Source organism: Zootoca vivipara, chromosome 16 (genome assembly GCF_965207765.1).
Source record: "Zootoca vivipara chromosome 16, rZooViv2.hap1.1, whole genome shotgun sequence".
NCBI lineage: Eukaryota > Metazoa > Chordata > Lepidosauria > Squamata > Lacertidae > Zootoca > Zootoca vivipara.
This window is the reverse complement of record NC_142599.1, coordinates 31,919,071-31,935,893: the sequence shown is the minus strand read 5'-3', so window position 1 is coordinate 31,935,893 and position 16,823 is coordinate 31,919,071. Positions and strand designations below refer to the sequence as shown.

The 16,823-nt window shown below is 47.4% G+C and overlaps 1 protein-coding gene across 1 annotated transcript in view; it reads left to right on the top strand.

The window, feature by feature from the left end:
• PCP4L1 (Purkinje cell protein 4 like 1) overlaps window positions 1–16,608 on the top strand; it is a 37,374-nt gene extending 20,766 nt beyond the window's left edge. The window contains exons 2-3 of the mRNA XM_088660148.1: window positions 5,022–5,076; window positions 14,329–16,608. Of these exons, the coding sequence (XP_088516274.1) occupies window positions 5,022–5,076; window positions 14,329–14,477 (204 nt within the window). The 3' untranslated portion in view covers window positions 14,478–16,608. The remainder of the gene's footprint in view (window positions 1–5,021; window positions 5,077–14,328) is intronic.
• Window positions 16,609–16,823: the final 215 nt, after the last annotated feature.

Genomic DNA, 16,823 nt, shown 5'->3' with positions numbered 1-16,823 from the left:
TGCCCTGCAGCCTTCTAGTCTCCCCCCCCCCGCCCCCAGTTCATCTCCCTGCTGCGCTTCTTCCCAGGACTGCTGAGGTTTGCATAGCAGGGGCTTAATTGCTGCTTGAGAGTTTAATCACCCACTAGGGTGTAATAAAGAAGCAGATGCTGCAATGCTGCAACCTCCCCGCACACGCACAACCGCAATCCCTCCACAAGCCATGCAAAAAAAAAGGCGGGGGGGGAGGGAATGAAGAAAAGTTGCCATTGTAATGCTCAGTCCCAGCCAAAGAGCTGGCCAGCCTGGGACACGGACTTTTCCTCTTTCCCAAAGCTGACACAACTGCACCCCCTCGGGCTCAAATGCCTCGTCTTCTCATTCATTTCCTTTGTTAGTTACAATTCCGTCTATTATTGCTGATGTTCGGTTGGCGAGTGCCGGTGTTTTGCGAGCCAAAACCGCACCATCTGCACTCAGGAGGCGGGACATGATCAGCAGACTCGGGGGTGGGGCCCCTGGGTTTGCAAAAGTACAAATAAAATCCCCAAGGGAGAAAACCCCAAAACAGCCCATTGAGGACTGAGCATGAACAGTCACCCACAGAATGCAGATTTACTGGGGGTCTTTTGGAGGAGGGGGGGAAGCAGAGAGATGAAATGGGACAGGAAACGCTGCACACACCAACACATTATTGCGAGTCCCACTTCTTTCCTATGTTCTATGAATGTGCTTCATCATCATCATCATCATTATGTTTAAAAGCTGCCTAAATTAGGGTTACAGGCTCACAGCCATGCTGTAAGTTCAAAGGACATGAATTTTCTCCAAAGCATCCTGGGAAGCTGTGGTCTACCCCTCACAAAGCTACAATTCCCAGCCTCGCTTAGTGAACTAGTGCTCCCAGGATTCTGGCTGGGGGAAGCTATCTGCTTTAAAAGTGTGTTAAATGTGCAGGTGTCACCTGTAGCCACATATTGTGGCCGTGAGCTCCACAGGCTGAGTGACACATGGAATGAAGAACTGCTACCGTAGCTTTTCGCCCATGCCAGCTCAATTGCCAATCGTTTGGCTTGGACAAGTCTTGGTATTTCAAGGCCCAAACTGCACATTAGATGTCAATGTGTGCAAGAGCTGCCCAACAGCCCATTCGGATCTGCTTCTGTTTGGGGCAAACAAACGTGGAGAAGATTCAGCAGGAGGAGGCACTTAAACCTTGCCCTTTCTGCTATTTTCCAGCTCAAAATAACGCGCCCCTCCCCCAGTGACTTTTTCTTGTCCTCCCACTGTGGAGATTTGAAAGCATCCCCGTCAGGGAGGATTAATTTAAGTTGAGGCAATTGAACTAATAATTTAGAACACCAGAGGGGAGGGAAACCAATGATTAAATCAGGTTCCGTATTTTGTAAACCATGCGTTTTCTGAAATAAAGACTGCATACCCGTCGGCTGCGATGACAAATTCAAGAGATAATGGTTTGCAACCAGATTAAGTAGTAGTTGGACTTCCCTGGAGCCAAATGCAAAAAAAAAAAAAACCCACTCCATTCTATGCAGCTCACAAGTCTGTTGAGCAACCCAATTATGTCTGTTTTGAGACACCCGGGGCAATTGTGAGATTAACAGATTTGTGCCATTTCACTGTACAAATGCAAGGGCAGTGAGCAAGATCACTGAAGTAAAGACAAATAACAACAAAGTATTGCATCATCTCAAAGCAGCAGTGGGGGATCGGTGGGCCTTCAGACATTGTGGGACTCCAATGTTTAGGGAAGCTTTTAATGTTTAATAAATTGTTGTATTTTAATACTTCTGTTGGAAGCCGCCCAGAGTAGCTGGGGAAACCCAGCCAGATGGGCGGGGTATAAATAAATTATTATTATTATTATTATTATTCCAATTAGCCCCAGCCAGCATGACCAATGATCAGGAATTCTTCTTTCTTCTTTGGCGATCACTCGTAGCCGAGTAAGATTGTCTTCCATAACCATGGTTTTAACAATGGGTCTGTGACTGTGGAGGCCAATTATGGATCCACACGTCCTTCCACGGTGGGGACATTGGTTTCCAGGCGGGAGTTGATCACGGTGTGGATTTGCCAAGCGTGCCTTCCTCTTAGCACGTTTCTCCCTTGCATCCCGAGATCGAGTTTCTTCAAAGCCCGTGACACCTTTGGTAAAAGCTGTTCTCCAACTGGAGCGCTCACAGGCCAGTGTTTCCCAGTTGTCAGTGTTTATACTACATTTTTAAAGATTTGCCTTGAGACAGTCTTTAAACCTCTTTTGCTGACCACCAGCATTACGCTTTCCATTTTTAAGTTCGGAATAGAGTAGTTGTTTTGGAAGACGATCATCAGGCATCCACACAACATGACCAGTCCAACAAAGTTGATGTTGAAGAATCTTTGCTTCAAGTTGATGTTGAAGAATCTTTGCTTCAACCCTGGGGATCTTCTCCCACCTAGGCAGTTAGCTTTCCACAAGGGCCAACATTGATGCCGAAATCCAGCATCGCCTGAGCTCTGTGAGTGCGGCTTTCTCCCGATTGAAGTGCAGAGTGTTTGAGGACCGGGACATTCGCAGGGAAACCAAAATGCTTGTTTACAAAGCTATTGTACTACCAACCTTACTATATGCTTGTGAAACATGGACCACTTATAAACGCCATCTCCAACTCCTCAAAAGATCAGGAATGAAGGGAGTTTAGGTCCAATAATTTATGGAGGTTCTCTTAAAGACTAACAAATATATTTTCCTAAACACAAGGGCCATAATCAATAACAGACTGTACTGTACAGACCGACTTTTTCAGAGGCAAAGCTGGTAATTGGTGGAGAAAAACAACTTTTCTCCAAGAGATGAAATGTAAATAACCATGTGGATTACGGAGCCACGGGTATTCATTCTTTGCTACAGCTCAACACGTGGGGCTGTTTCCAATGTTAGACATACGCAGACCCATTGGAATTAGGGAACATGACTAAGGCTGTGAACACATTATCTGCTTATAACGCAGCTAAGTCGTTATTTTTATCAATTCAGATTGAAGCTGGCTTGGGGATAATGCATCAAAACATTGTATTTCTTAAGGAAAAAAACCAGGATAGACACAGGATAGATGTGGATTTTGGCTAACGCTGTGTGAACGGTGCTACCCGAAGCAGTGGTGGTGGGAACACACTGGATGCAGAGTAAACAGGTGGGCTTACAGAGCCTAACCTAGACACATTCATTTCAACGAGTCAGCTCTGGTTTATAATTTAACATGCTTATCAGTATTCAAATTCAGACTTATTATTATTATTATTATTATTATTATTATTATTATTATTATTATACCCCGCCCATCTGGCTGTGTTTCCCCAGCCATTCTGGGCAGCTTACAGCCTTGGCCCAGTATACCTGAAGGAGTGTCTCCACCCTCATCGTTCTGCCCAGACACTGAGGTCCTCCTCTGAGGGCCTTCTGGCAGTTCCCTCCCTGCGAGAAGTGACGGTACAGAGAACCAGGCAGAGGGCCTTCTTGGTAGTGGCGCCCTCCCTGTGGAACGCCCTCCCATCAGATGTTAAGGAAATAAACAACTACCTGGCTTTTAGAAATCATCTGAAGGCAGCCCTGTTCAGGGAAGTTTTTAATGTTTGGTGTTTTATCACTTTATTTGTTTATTATTATTCTGTTGGGAGCTGCCCAGAGTGGTTGGAGAAACCCAGTCAGATGGGTGGGGTATAAATAAATTATTATTATTATTAATTTATCAAAACATAATAAAACATTAAAAACCTCCAGATACAGGGCTGCCTGTATTTAAGCTACATCACATTTTTAAAAGTGGCATTTAATATAACTGGGTTTTTTTAAATAATAATAATAATTTAATTGAAAACTATTTCGAGCATTTAATTTAATTTCACTTAAAATAATTTTTATCCAGCTGTCTGTGGAATGCAGAGAGAAATTGGAACGGGGAAATAGCAGGAAGCGAAAGCATGGAGGGCACCTTCCTTGTTCCAGCTTCATCTAATGAAGCTGAACATTGGAACATTTGGGGCCAATAGTGAATAGTTAAACTATGGAACTCGCTCCCGCAGGAGGCAATGAGAGACGCCAACATGGCTTGCTTTAGAAGAGGATTGGATAAATTCACGAAGGCTATCGATGGCTACTAGCCATGCTGGCTATGCTTTGGAGGCAAGAATGCTTCTGAATATCAGTTGCTGGAACCTAGGGTTGCCAGACTCAATAGAGGACAGGACTTCTGTGTCTTTAATTGCCCTGCTCTCTTTTGAGTCTGGAAACCTTAAAGAGAAACCAGCAGACCCTTTGTTTAATTTCCAAGCAAAGAGTCTGCTGGTTTCTCTTTAAGGTCTCCAGACTCAAAAGAGAGCAGGGCAATTAAAGGCACAGAAGCCCTGTCCTCTATTGAGTCTGGCAACCCTACTGGAACCACAGGATGAGAAAGTGGTCTTTTTCTCTGGTCCTGCTTGCGAATTTCCCACAGGCTTCTGGTTGGCCACTGTGAGAACAGGATGCTGGACCCGGGGGGCCACGGGCAGGATCCAGCAAGCTCTTCTCACATTTTCATCTTTCAAAACTACCCAAAGAGACTTTACCTGGTGTAGATCACCTGCTGGACTTTTATATTACATGCATTTGCGGAACAGGCGGCAGCAAAATGATCAAGGGGCTGAAGCAACTCCCATACAAGGAAGAAAGGTTTGGGATTTCTCATTGGGGCAAACTTGGCGCAAAGCAGAAGAGTGTTTCAGGGTTAAATCATTTTCAAGAGGAACAAAAGATGTACAGAGAGAGGTCAGCACATCCCTAGCGGTGCCTGTGAGACACCCACCCTATATAAAGTTCCTCTCCTTCCCTGGCAGCTATTCCGGAAGCTTCTCCTTGTGTGACGTTGACAGGCAAACACGCACACAGGGATGTCTGAATGACAAGGGAGCTTGGAGGCAAATGAGGCCATGTGCCCGAAAATACAGTACGTTTTAATGGAGTGCCCTTTTCTCTTTCTCTCTCTCTCTCTGTCTCTCTGCAGCTCAGCTCCAATGAGTCACCGTCCCCCAGTGAGATTCCAGGCCAGGAAGAAAAAGGTGAGTGAAAGCAGCTGGCGCTCTCTCTCTCTCATTCTCTCTCTCTCTAGTCTCTCCATCGTTTCCTCCTCTTTGTTCCAGGCTGCCAACTTATCTGCCAGTCTCAGGGGCATCATCCCCCCCACACACACACCCTGGGAAAAACCAAGGATATTTATTTATGTTGCCTTCCACACATGTTTCAAGGCAATGCAAAACATGCAATTAAAAACAGCTGGATTTTTTTTTAAGGATGCAGAAAATAACAGCAGATAAATTTGAAAACATATTCTGTTGTTTCCAGAGAGCACAGATAGTGGGGCACTTATGGTACCTGGACAGGAATGGTGTTCTACGGTACGGAGGGAGGGAGTCCCATTGCGGTTTAGTATAGGGTGGGCTTCTGAGATATTTGGATCTCGAAGGTGACGTTGTCCCACAGCCCATAGGGTATCAAACATTACTGTATATTCCTGTAAAATAAAAAAATTCCTTCAGTAGCACCTTAAAGACCAACTAAGTTTTTGTTTTGGTATGAGCTTTCGTGTGCATGCACACTTCTTCAGATGTATATTCCTGTGTATAAGACTACTTTTTAACCCAGGAAAATCTTCTCAAAAGTCGGGGGTCGTCTTATACGCCGGGTCGTATTTCTTATACGGCGAGTATATCCCAAACTCTATATTTTAACTGGAAAAGTTGGGGGTCGTCCTATACACCCAGTCGTCTTCTACGCCGGAATATACGGTAGTCCTATTTCGAGCAGAGCCACTGAAAATAATGAACATGACTCACTTAGGCAACATTCATGCCATACATTTTAAAGCAGTCATGGCTTCCCACAAATAATGTTGTTGTTTAGATTTATATAGTGCCCTTCATCACAAGCTCTCGGAGCGGTTCACAGGATAAAAACACAAGGTAAAAACACAAGTAAATAGTTACCGGTAAAACAAAACAAAAGAACCTCCCCACACATTTAAACACCTGTAGAATTACTGGTAGTTGGGGACCCATGTGGCTCTATGGGTTAAACCACTGAGCCTAGGGCTCGCTGATCAGAAGATCAGTGGTTCGAATCCCCGGGACGGGGTGAGCTCCCGTTGCTCGGTCCCAGCTCCTGCCAACCTAGCAGTTCGAAAGCATGTCCAAATGCAAGTAGATAAATAGGAACCGCTACAGCGGGAAGGTAAACGGCGTTTCCATGTGCTGCTCTGGTTCATCAGAAGCGGCTTTGTCATGCTGGCCACATGACCTGGAAGCTGTACGCCGGCTCCCTCGGCCAATAATGCGAGATGAGCGCGCAACCCCAGAGTCGGTCACGACTGGACCTAATGGTCAGGGGTACATACCTTTAAGGGTGCTGAGAGTTGTTAGGAGGAGGACACCCCCACCCCCATTCTGCTCACAGGGCTACAATTCCCAGAGTGATTTAACACCCACTCCTGGATAATTTTGGGAATAGTAGTTCTGGGAGGAGAATAGGGGTCTCCTAACACCTCTCTGCATCCCTAACAAACAAACTACAGCTCCCAGCATTTCGGGGAGAAGCCATGGCTGCTTGAAGTGGCACAATAATGCTTTAAATGTAGGGTGCGAATGTGGCCTTAGCCCCGTTATTTTGAATGGGTCTACTCTGTGTATAACAAGAGACAACCCGTAAGACAGACTCAATAGAAGGCAGCTTCCTCTGTTCTGATGAGTCTCTATCAGTCTCTATTAAGCCTTCATTAAAGGGAGCTGCTGCTGCTGCTGCTGCACTAACCATGGAAACGCGACTCGACAAGGTCTGACCGAGGGCACTCAATGCCACTTGGGCAAATTGCTGTAACGAGAGAGCGGACGAAAAAGGGCAGGCAATGGCATCCCGGAGTGCTGGAGAGGAAGGGAAGGCTCAGAGGAGAATGACACTCTGCAGCTGCTAACAGATCCCCTTTGCTGAGCATGACAGCTTCTTCCTCTAGGATACTCTTGCCAGACACTCAGTTGCAAAGGAGAAGGGCCTTCATCGCTTAGGGGCGGGACATCTGCTTTGCAGAAGGTCCCAGGATCTATCCCCGGCATCACTGTGTAGAGTTTGTCATTGTCCCCTATTTGAAACCCTAGAGAGCTGTTGCCAGTCAGAGTAGACAATACTGAGCAACATGGACTCGGTATAAGGCAGCCTCTCCTGTTGGGGAAGGGTCAGTTCTGCAACTGATGATCTGCTTTACACGCAGGTTAAATCTCCACTATCATCAGGTAGATCTGGGAGAAGGCTCCTTTCTGAAACCTTGGAGAGCTGCTGCCAGTCAGTGCAGACAGTACTGAGCTAGATGGACCAATGGTCTGTCTTGGTATAAGGCACCAAGAAGGAGCTGCCATTAACTCTCCCTCCCCTTCTCTAATGGCTTGTTGCTTGAGAGTTACCCATGGTTAGCTCCTACCTTTTCTCCAAGGCACTCAAGGTGCTGTGCATGGTTCTTCCTCTTCCCATGTCATCCGCACAATAATCCTGCAAGGTGCCGAGTGCGGCATTTGAACCCTGGTCTCCTCCATCTCTTGCTCCAGGCCGGCAGTCAGGTATGGCAAAACGTAGAGCAAATGTAATTAGGACCACCAAGATTTCCTTTAAGAGCCAGATGCAGGAAGAGGCTCAGTGCTGAGAAGCAAGAAGTTTGGAACATTATTGCCCCAACGTATGAAATTCTGAATGTTCTGCAAAAATTTGAGATGCGGGGGTTACACCCCTCTTTTGTATTTTATTTCGAGTGGGGGGCAGGAGTTGGAGGAGTATGTGTGAAACTCGTCGGTCGTCTTCTTCCCTGCGTGATGGGGAATTAGACTTGGCAGCAAGAAAAGCAGTAAGGATCTGTGGAATGCTGGCAAAATCTGCACCCCCCAAAAAATCTCCCCTCCAACTTTCCACAGAGATCCAGCTTCCTTTTGAAATTCATTTGCATTAGAGGCCTGTGTATATCATCACCATCATCTTATTTGTATGCCACCTTTCCATAGCTAAAAGCATGATCTAGGCAGCTTACAACATGTAAAAAAGTTTACACATTTACAAACATGACAAAAGTAGTCATGAACAATAAATAAAACACATCAGGAAGCGCACAACCAAAGTGAACAATTTCGAGATAAATCATACGTATAGCGTAGTAAAGGTAAAGGGACCCCTGACCGTTAGGTCCAGTCGCGGACAACTCTGGGGTTGCGCCGCTCATCTAGCTTTACTGGCCAAGGGAGCCGCGTACAGCTTCCAGGTCATGTGGCCAGCGTGACAAAGCCACTTCTGGCGAACCAGAGCAGCGCACGGAAGCGCCGTTTACCTTCCCGCTGTAGTGGTACCTATTTATCTACTTGCACTTTGATGTGCTTTCGAACTGCTAGGTTGGCAGGAGCAGGGACCGAGCAACGGGAGCTCACCCTGTTGCGGGGATATAATACACTTAATATATACTCAATATAGTATATACTTAATGTATACTTAATATAGTAAGTATATATAATATATAGTGTAAAAGGTAAAGGGACCCCTGACCATTAGGTCCAGTTGTGACCGACTCTGGGGTTGCGGCGCTCATCTCGCGTTATTGGCCGAGAGAGCCGGCGTACAGCTTCCAGGTCATGTGGCCAGCATGACAAAGCCGCTTCTGGCGAACCAGAGCAGCGCACCCGCGTCCCGCCAATATATAGTGTAGTAAGATCTAAAAATAAAGATGTAAAAAAATATCAGTAACACAAAAACACCTAAACTGTGCCCCAGCCCAAGATTCGGTTCAATGACCTCAGCTTTTCCAGGTGGAGTTGGTTGTCTTCCTTTCCATCACAATTCCATTGACTCTGAATTCAGTCCTCTCCCATCGCTGGTGTGGAAGCAGTGCACAGAAAACATGAGCCAAAATCCATATCGATCCTGTCATTTTAAAAAAATGAAATGCTGCCTACTGCCAGTCTGTGTCCCCCCCCCCCCCCAGACTGGCTTAGATCCAAATTGAGAAAAAGAACGACCCAGACGCATGTTAAGCCTGTAATATGTCCTCAGACTCAATTTAGGGCAAGGGAGTCAATGACTAAGCAGCCCATTAGAACTTAAGAACTTGCAACTGATTTTTCATTTTTCATTTTTAAACTTGACCGTATGCCTTTGCTTTGGGTCAGGTAACATAATGAAAACAATGTTTTTCCCACATGCACACGCCCTCTTTTGAAGAGTCTTTTAAAGCGTCGGAATCAAACATGGATTACCTCAGGAACATAGGGAGCCGCCTTATACGAAGTGAAAACATCAGCCCACCTGGCTCTGTATTGTCCACAGTGACTGGCAGCAACTGACTGGATTTCAGAGATGGGTCTCTTAGTCCTACCTGGAGATGCTGAGAATTGAACCAGGGACCTTTTTCTACTTGAGAGTTGACAGCAGCCCAAAGTATGAATATCTTTAATAACAACAACAACAACAACAACAACAACAACAACACAAAAAACCTTAATGTGAAATGATAGTGGTTTTTTTGTAATAATAATAATAATAATAATAATAATAATTATTATTATTATTATTATTATTATTATTATTATTATTTATACCCCGCCCATCTGGCTGGGTTAGTCATATATTAGCGTCCTTTCATTCCTTTTTTTTTTGAAATGTTATTTATATATTTTTTATTTGTCCTTACCCCCCCCCCTTAGTTATATTTGTGAATAAAAGTTTGTTTTTTTAAAGGTGGTATCAACTGATAGAGGGGGGTGGGGGGGTGGAACATAGCTGCCAAGTTTTCCCTTTTCTCGCGAGGAAGCCTATTCAGCATAAGGGAATTTCCCTTAAAAAAAGGGAGAACTTGGCAGCTATGGGGTGGAATTATGTTCAACTAGAAGGCAGAAGAACCTATGACCCTCTAGATGTTGCTGGACTTAGACTACTATCCTTCCGAACAACTGGCCACGCCGTTCGTAACTAATGGGATAGATAAAACACTTGGGGAAGTTAATGTGTGAGCACACACCTCACTTCCAACTTTCCACGCCCACCCTCCACACACTTTGTCCCTGTTCTAGACAGCGATTGTGGCCTGAGGAAGGCGGGCTGTCATTCACAGAACGCCAAGGGAAGAAAGGGTGGGAGGTATAGAGGCAGTGGTACTTAGGCCCCATCAGCTAAGGGTTGCTAGGCAACCTGGAGGCTGCGATGCTTTCTGCCCTTCCAGCTCTCTGCCTGTGGTTGCTAGGCAACCCAACATCCATGCTGCCCTGCCAACCTCCAGGGCAGGGCTAGGCCATGAAGGCCAGCGCCCACAGGGTCTACTCAAAGAGTAGACTGTGCTCTGGCACTGATGTCCCGAGTTCAAAACACAGGCAGGCTGCACCCCTGGTGGAGAGCAGGCATAAATGGCTACCTCAAATGTCCTGAAGAGTCTTTTTTGGCTTCCCATTTGGATGCTTTTTTTTCATTTTTAAAAAAGGTGCTTTGCTTTTATTGTGTTTTTTTATGTGCTGGAAGCGGGCCAGACAGATAGGTGGGGTATAAATAATAAAATTGTTATTTTATTTTTACAACTGACAATTGGCACATGTACATGTTCTCCTAAATCAGGGGACACCAATGTCGTGCTCTCCAGAGGTTGTTGGACACTAACTCAGTCGTTAACAGTCGTCAACAGGTTTACCACTCCTATCAGCCAATCATCCATTCCCCCACCCTTCTGAGTAATACCCCTCCCCACCTTCTGACTATACATAAGGGTCTGGTGACTTCTGTTTCAGTGGATCTGAAGAAGTATGCATGCACACGAAAGCTCATGCCTATGACAAACTTAGTTGGTCTCTAAGGTGCTACTGGAAGGAATTTTTTTTATTTTTTTGTCCCATCACCCCAGCCAGCATGGCCCATGGTCAGGGATGATGGGAATTGTAGTCCACCAATATCTGAGGGCATCGCATTCGATACCCTCATCCAAGGTTCTTGCCTACCAGCAGCTGCTTATTCAGGGCCGGGTAAAGGGCCCTAAGCACTGAAAATACATGGTTCCCCCCCGCATATGTAATTCAAAATAAAAGCAATGCTAAACCATACAATTAAAATTTTGTTTTTCAAAATCACACAAAACTGACATGCATGCTGAAATTAAAGCAGCTCCTTCTAGATGACGACTTTGATGCTTTTTTAAATACCAAATGTCAAATTCTTCAATAATTTTTTCTTTCACTGCTGCTCTTGGCTGACACCCTAAGCACGTGCCAAGCCTGTTTATTGGGTAATCCAGCACTCTCTTTCGATTTGATTTAAATACACTGACCCTGTGGAGTGGGAGGAGGAGCAGATCCAGGGCAGGATTTGGGTGGTTGGGACGGATCATCAAAAATGGGAGCAGAGTGAAGACTGAACATGACAGCTTATGTGGGTGAAGGCTGGCAACATCCCGAGTTTATTGGCTCCTAAAAACCACAACTAGTACCAAGTAGCTGGCAAATGACTGTTCTATTGTTCGGGCCTGTGAAACAGAGGCAGGGTAACCTGTGGTCCTTCAGATTTTGTAGGGCTGCAGCTCCCTTCATCCCTGGCCCGTGGGCCATGCTTTTTGGGTTAATGGGAGCTGCATTTTGACACACTTACCTAACCAATGGCTGATTGGCTGAGAGGGATCCGTACTCCTCTTTGTAGTGGTGTCTGCTGCTGGTAGACACAGAAGCCGTGGTCCTATGTCTCCTTCAAACAACAGTTGCTGTGTTATACCGTGCTGAACAGGGTCAATTCAGTCATGTCAGGGGTAGCCAATGAGGTGACCTCCAGCTGTTGTTGGTCTCCAATCCCCATCAGCCTCAGCCAGCATGACCAATGTTCAGCATTGATGGGAATTGTAGTCCAACGAGAAGGTTGTTCGCATCCACCTGTCTTGAAAGACAATGGAGCACACCTCTGGGGGCCAAGTCAAACCGCTTGATAATCAGTGCCAGCTGTGACTGCAGAGGCTGATAACTCATAACTGTTGCCTTCTGCATGGTTTTTGCTGCATTAAAAGGTAAAGGGACCCCTGACCGTTAGGTCCAGTCGTGGACGACTCTGGGGTTGCAGCGCTCATCTTGCTTTACTGGCCGAGGGAGCCGGCGTACAGCTTCTGGGTCATGTGGCCAGCATGACTAAGCCACTTCTGGCGAACCAGAGCAGCACACGGAAACGCCGTTTACCTTCCCGCTATTTATCTACTTGCAATTTGATGTGCTTTCAAGCTGCTACCGTGTTTCTCATATTATAAGACATGTCTTATATTTATTTTTTCCTCAAAAAAACCCACCATGGCTTATTTTCAAGGGATGTCTTATTTTTATTACAGTACATGGGTAGTGCAGTAGCTCCCCCCGCTATCGTGTTTTGTGTGTCCTGTTGCGAGTGTGTGTCCTCTCGCTCCCACACCGGGCAGTGAGCTGGGGAGCGGAGGTGGTTTTGCTGAGTTGATTGAGTCAGGCAGGCAGGCAAGGGAGTCACCCTGCTATTTCGGATCGCCTGAGGAAACGTTTGCTGCTCTCTCTCCCCCCCCCATGCCTGCACCTCAGCCGGGCGCACATCCTCAACCCGCTTTGTGCGGCGGGGGCAAGATGCGTGTCAGAATGCAACCCCTCAGATTCCTTCCGCCCCTCCCTCGCCGCCAACCGACCCCCACCCCATTTCCCCGCCTGAGGTAAAAAGTCCATACCTTAGTTAGAGCCCGGTGACTGTCTGCAAGCGGGGGCTTCGCGCGGCGCGTGGAAAGGCTGCATCCGGGTGTCGGGGCTTCGCGCGCCGCGCGCAAAGGCTGCAGCCGGGTCCCGGGGCTTCGCGCGCCGCGCGCAAAGGCTGCAGCCGGGTCCCGGGGCTTCGCGCGCCGCGCGCAAAGGCTGCAGCCGGGTCCCGGGGCTTCGCGCGCCGCGCGCAAAGGCTGCAGCCGGGTCCCGGGGCTTCGCGCGCCGCGCGCAAAGGCTGCAGCCGGGTCCCGGGGCTTCGCGCGCCGCGCGCAAAGGCTGCAGCCGGGTCCCGGGGCTTCGCGCGCCGCGCACAAAGGCTGTAGCCGGGTCCCGGGGCTTCGCGCACTGTGCGCTGAGGGTCCTGCCGGGACCCGGGGCTTCGCGCTCCGCGCGCAAAGGCTGCAGCCGGGTCCCGGGGGTTAACGCAGCAGCAGCATCCGGTTCCGAGCAGCCCCCTTCCTTTTCCTCTTCTTTGCCACAGACCTGCGGTATGGCTTATTTTCGAGGTATGCCTTATATTTTGCCACCTCAGAAAAATCCTGCCATGCCTTATTTTGTAGGGATGTTTTATAATGTGAGAAACACGGTAGGTTGGCAGGAGCAGGGACTGAGCAACGAGAGCTCACCTGTCGCGGGGATTCGAACCACTGACCTTCTGATCGACAAGCCCTAGGCTGTGGTTTAACCCACAGCGCCACCCGCGTCCCATTTTGCTGCATTAGAAGCACCAAAATGACCTCTCTGGGGCGCAAGTCTGGGCAGTGTGTATGGAGCTCCTGGGCTGGCCAGACAAGAAGACACCCCCTCTCAGCATCTCTGATGTGGCCCAAAGGAAAGCAGGGCAAGACATTTGGCACTGACTTGGCTGCAGGAGTTGCTGGAAGGAGGTGTACAAGGCGCCAGCAAACCATCTTAGGGACTCAACTCTGGATGTGTGTAGGGTTTACCCCTTTTCTTTCCCCAAAGATGTCCTGCAAGGCAGCGGGTACTGGATTTTTCCTTGGGGTTTACTCCCGAAGCCTTCCTCACGGCAAGCCGCAAGGCAGTGAAGGTTTAGGATGAGAGTTTTCCTCCTCCTAGATGAGCTTACCTTCCCAGGTGGACGAGCCCCACCTGCCCGGCTTCCCTCCACAGCACATGCAGAAACTGCTTTCCTGACAGTTGGGCCCACACTTTGTCCCATCCACTCAATTCTCCAGAGCCTGTCTTCGCATGCAAGGGAAGCCCCTAACTCATTGAGGGTTTGAGACCCATCGGCTCCCCTCACCTGGTTTATTCTTTTATCTGCCTGAATCACCAGTTTTCTTGGATGTCCACAAATTCTAGAATTATGAGGGGGGGAAACCCTATATCCACTCTCTCCTTGCCTGACATAGCTTTATAAACTTCTGTAATGTTGCCGCTTATTTGCCTTTTGTCTGAACTAAGAAGTCTGAAAGGCTGCAACCTTCCCTTGTAGCAGAGTCACTCCACCCTCTCGATCGCTTTTGTGCAAATGTCCGCTATGGTGCCATTCCCTACTGTGTTTTCAATGCGTGCACCTCTTGCTGCTTCTCCACACAGACAAAGCGGGGAGTGCCAAGAAGGTGGTAGAAGCAGAAGAAGAGGAAGTAGACATTGACCTGAATGCGCCCGAGACGGAGAAGGCCGCCCTCGCCATCCAGGGGAAGTTCCGGCGCTTCCAGAAACGGAAAAAGGACCCCAGCCCCTGAACAGCAGCAGCTGAAGCGGCACCAAACCCACCTCTCCCGTCTCCCATGCCACCCCCACCCCTCCGCCACAACACACAGCCTGCCTTACCCTAACGTCCCCTTATCCTACCCATATTAGGTGGGCTAGTGGTATTTATTTTTTGCACGTACTGTAATATATTCAAAGCAAGGGTGGGACTTGGACCCTCTCCGGAGTTTGGGGAGGGGGGACAAACAAAACAGGGGGCTACCCTCAAGCTCACGTGCCACTCACCCACGGGAGAGGGCGCACCCTCTTTCCAATAGCCATGATGACAGCTGTGTAGCCAACGTCCCTTCACTGAAAGCCATTGAGAAAGCGCTAGCTAGATGCAGTGGGCAGGGTGGGGAGAGGCAGGGAAGAGAAGGGGGCAGGCCAACCTTGGGACAGAGGTAGAGAAGATAGCCATTGCTAGACTTGTCATATTTTAATGCATTTTTGAAAAACGTCTGCACTTTGAAAAATTAGCCTGCTGCTACCCCCACTGTGGTTTGGCGGGTCACGTCAGACTTGCCCACTGCTCAATTCAGGGTTTGTTGGTTTGTTAGTAAACAAAATAGAAAGCCTTATAGCTGCTCTTCCCCCACCCCCTCCAGTATATATAGATATATAGATATATAATTATAATTATAGTTTTTTATTTATATACTCTGGGTGGCTTCCAGCAAAATATAAAAACACCACAAAACATTAAAAACTTTCATATACAGGGCTACCTTCAGATGTCTTCTAAAAGTCATATAGTTGTTTTATCTGTTTGGCATCTGATGAGAGGGCATTCCACATATATTTGAGATCAGGAAAGCAATTCCTATTAGAAATGGCAAATTAAAAAGCCATTCTGAGAACATTCATAGGGAAAAAAGATAAGTTATTTAAAGGTTTTGTGCTCCGAAACAAAACACCATAGTATTAGATCCAAACATTAATGGCATGAACGACACCATTGAGACACGATCCACAAGTCTCAGTGTGCAAAACACACCTCATGTGAAATCCTTAAGAGCAAATGTTCAGATTTCAAAATCATCAATACTGAGACAGCCAAACTTGTCAGGTTTTAAATCTCTCATTTTTAAAATAGTGTTGCATTTTTATCCCACCTGTTCCTCCAGAGAGCTCAAGGTGGCTTAACATGGCTCTCCCCTTCTCCTTATTATCCTCACCCAGAGAGTTTTAACATACGCAATTAAGATATGATCTGCCAGAGGTCAGCTGCAAGCCGGTGAAAGAATCTGCCCAGAGAGCAAATTCTATCGAGCTTTGTGCTAATTGAGCGTGTCCCCGAAATTCTAATAGACTTAATATACATCTGATCTCTTGCATACTATATCTCCCCCCCCCCAAAGAATATACTCGATTCCTGCAGACGTGACAAAAAAAAACAACCTTTATGGATTCCTTAAACCATTACAACAGCAGCTAATTCAGAGCCAGTTGCTAAGACTCAGAAGTAGTGAGAAGGGAGTAAAGATCTGAACTAAGAATGGGAATTTACTGGTCCAGATAGCTGGATTAAAACTGGGCCTGCATATTCACCATACATTTAAACACACACATGCCCCCAAAGATTCCTGGGAACTGTAGTTTAAGGGTGCTGGGAATTGCAGCTCGGGGAAGGGGGGCAGCAAACTACAGTTCCCAGGATTACTTGAGAAAAGCAATGTGCTTTAAATCTATGGTGCATAACGCAGTCTGGGCTACAGAAAACAAACGGATCTGCTCCCACAAGATGGGGAGAAGGAAGGGGCAAATCCTTAAACCATCACCAATTTTAAATTCCAGCGGGTCTCATTTCCCTATTACCAAGCCCTGAGCTAAACCTACAACCCAATGACAAGGACCCCGCAATCCCACCAACAGGAAAGGACTGTCCTTCACGAGATCCACGCCCCCTCTGCTCCAGGGCCAGCCTGCTGTTGGGCCTGAACCCGCTCCAAAGATGGCCGCCACATAACTCTTGAGCACTGGCAAGCCGCTCCACCACCCCTACTCTGGTTGCGGAAAATCTCCAACAGGCCTCTCTGCAAATGGCAATCGGCGTCACCACGGGGCACTGACAGAAGCTGCTTTGTGGACTGACTTTTAGCATGTTAATAAAATAATCGGGGGAAATGGTTGTGCCTGGTTTTTATCCTATACACACACACATACTCATTTGTGGAGTCCATTTGAGTCCAAAGATGGGCTGCTATGCAGAGCACCCCAAAACGTGCTCAGGCCCACAAGAACAGATGATCTCAAGAAGTTTTTGCAGAAGCCAGGCAGTTACCACATGACCTGCTCTGGCCTGGTGTTGGCCAGACTCCAAACATATTCGACCCCCC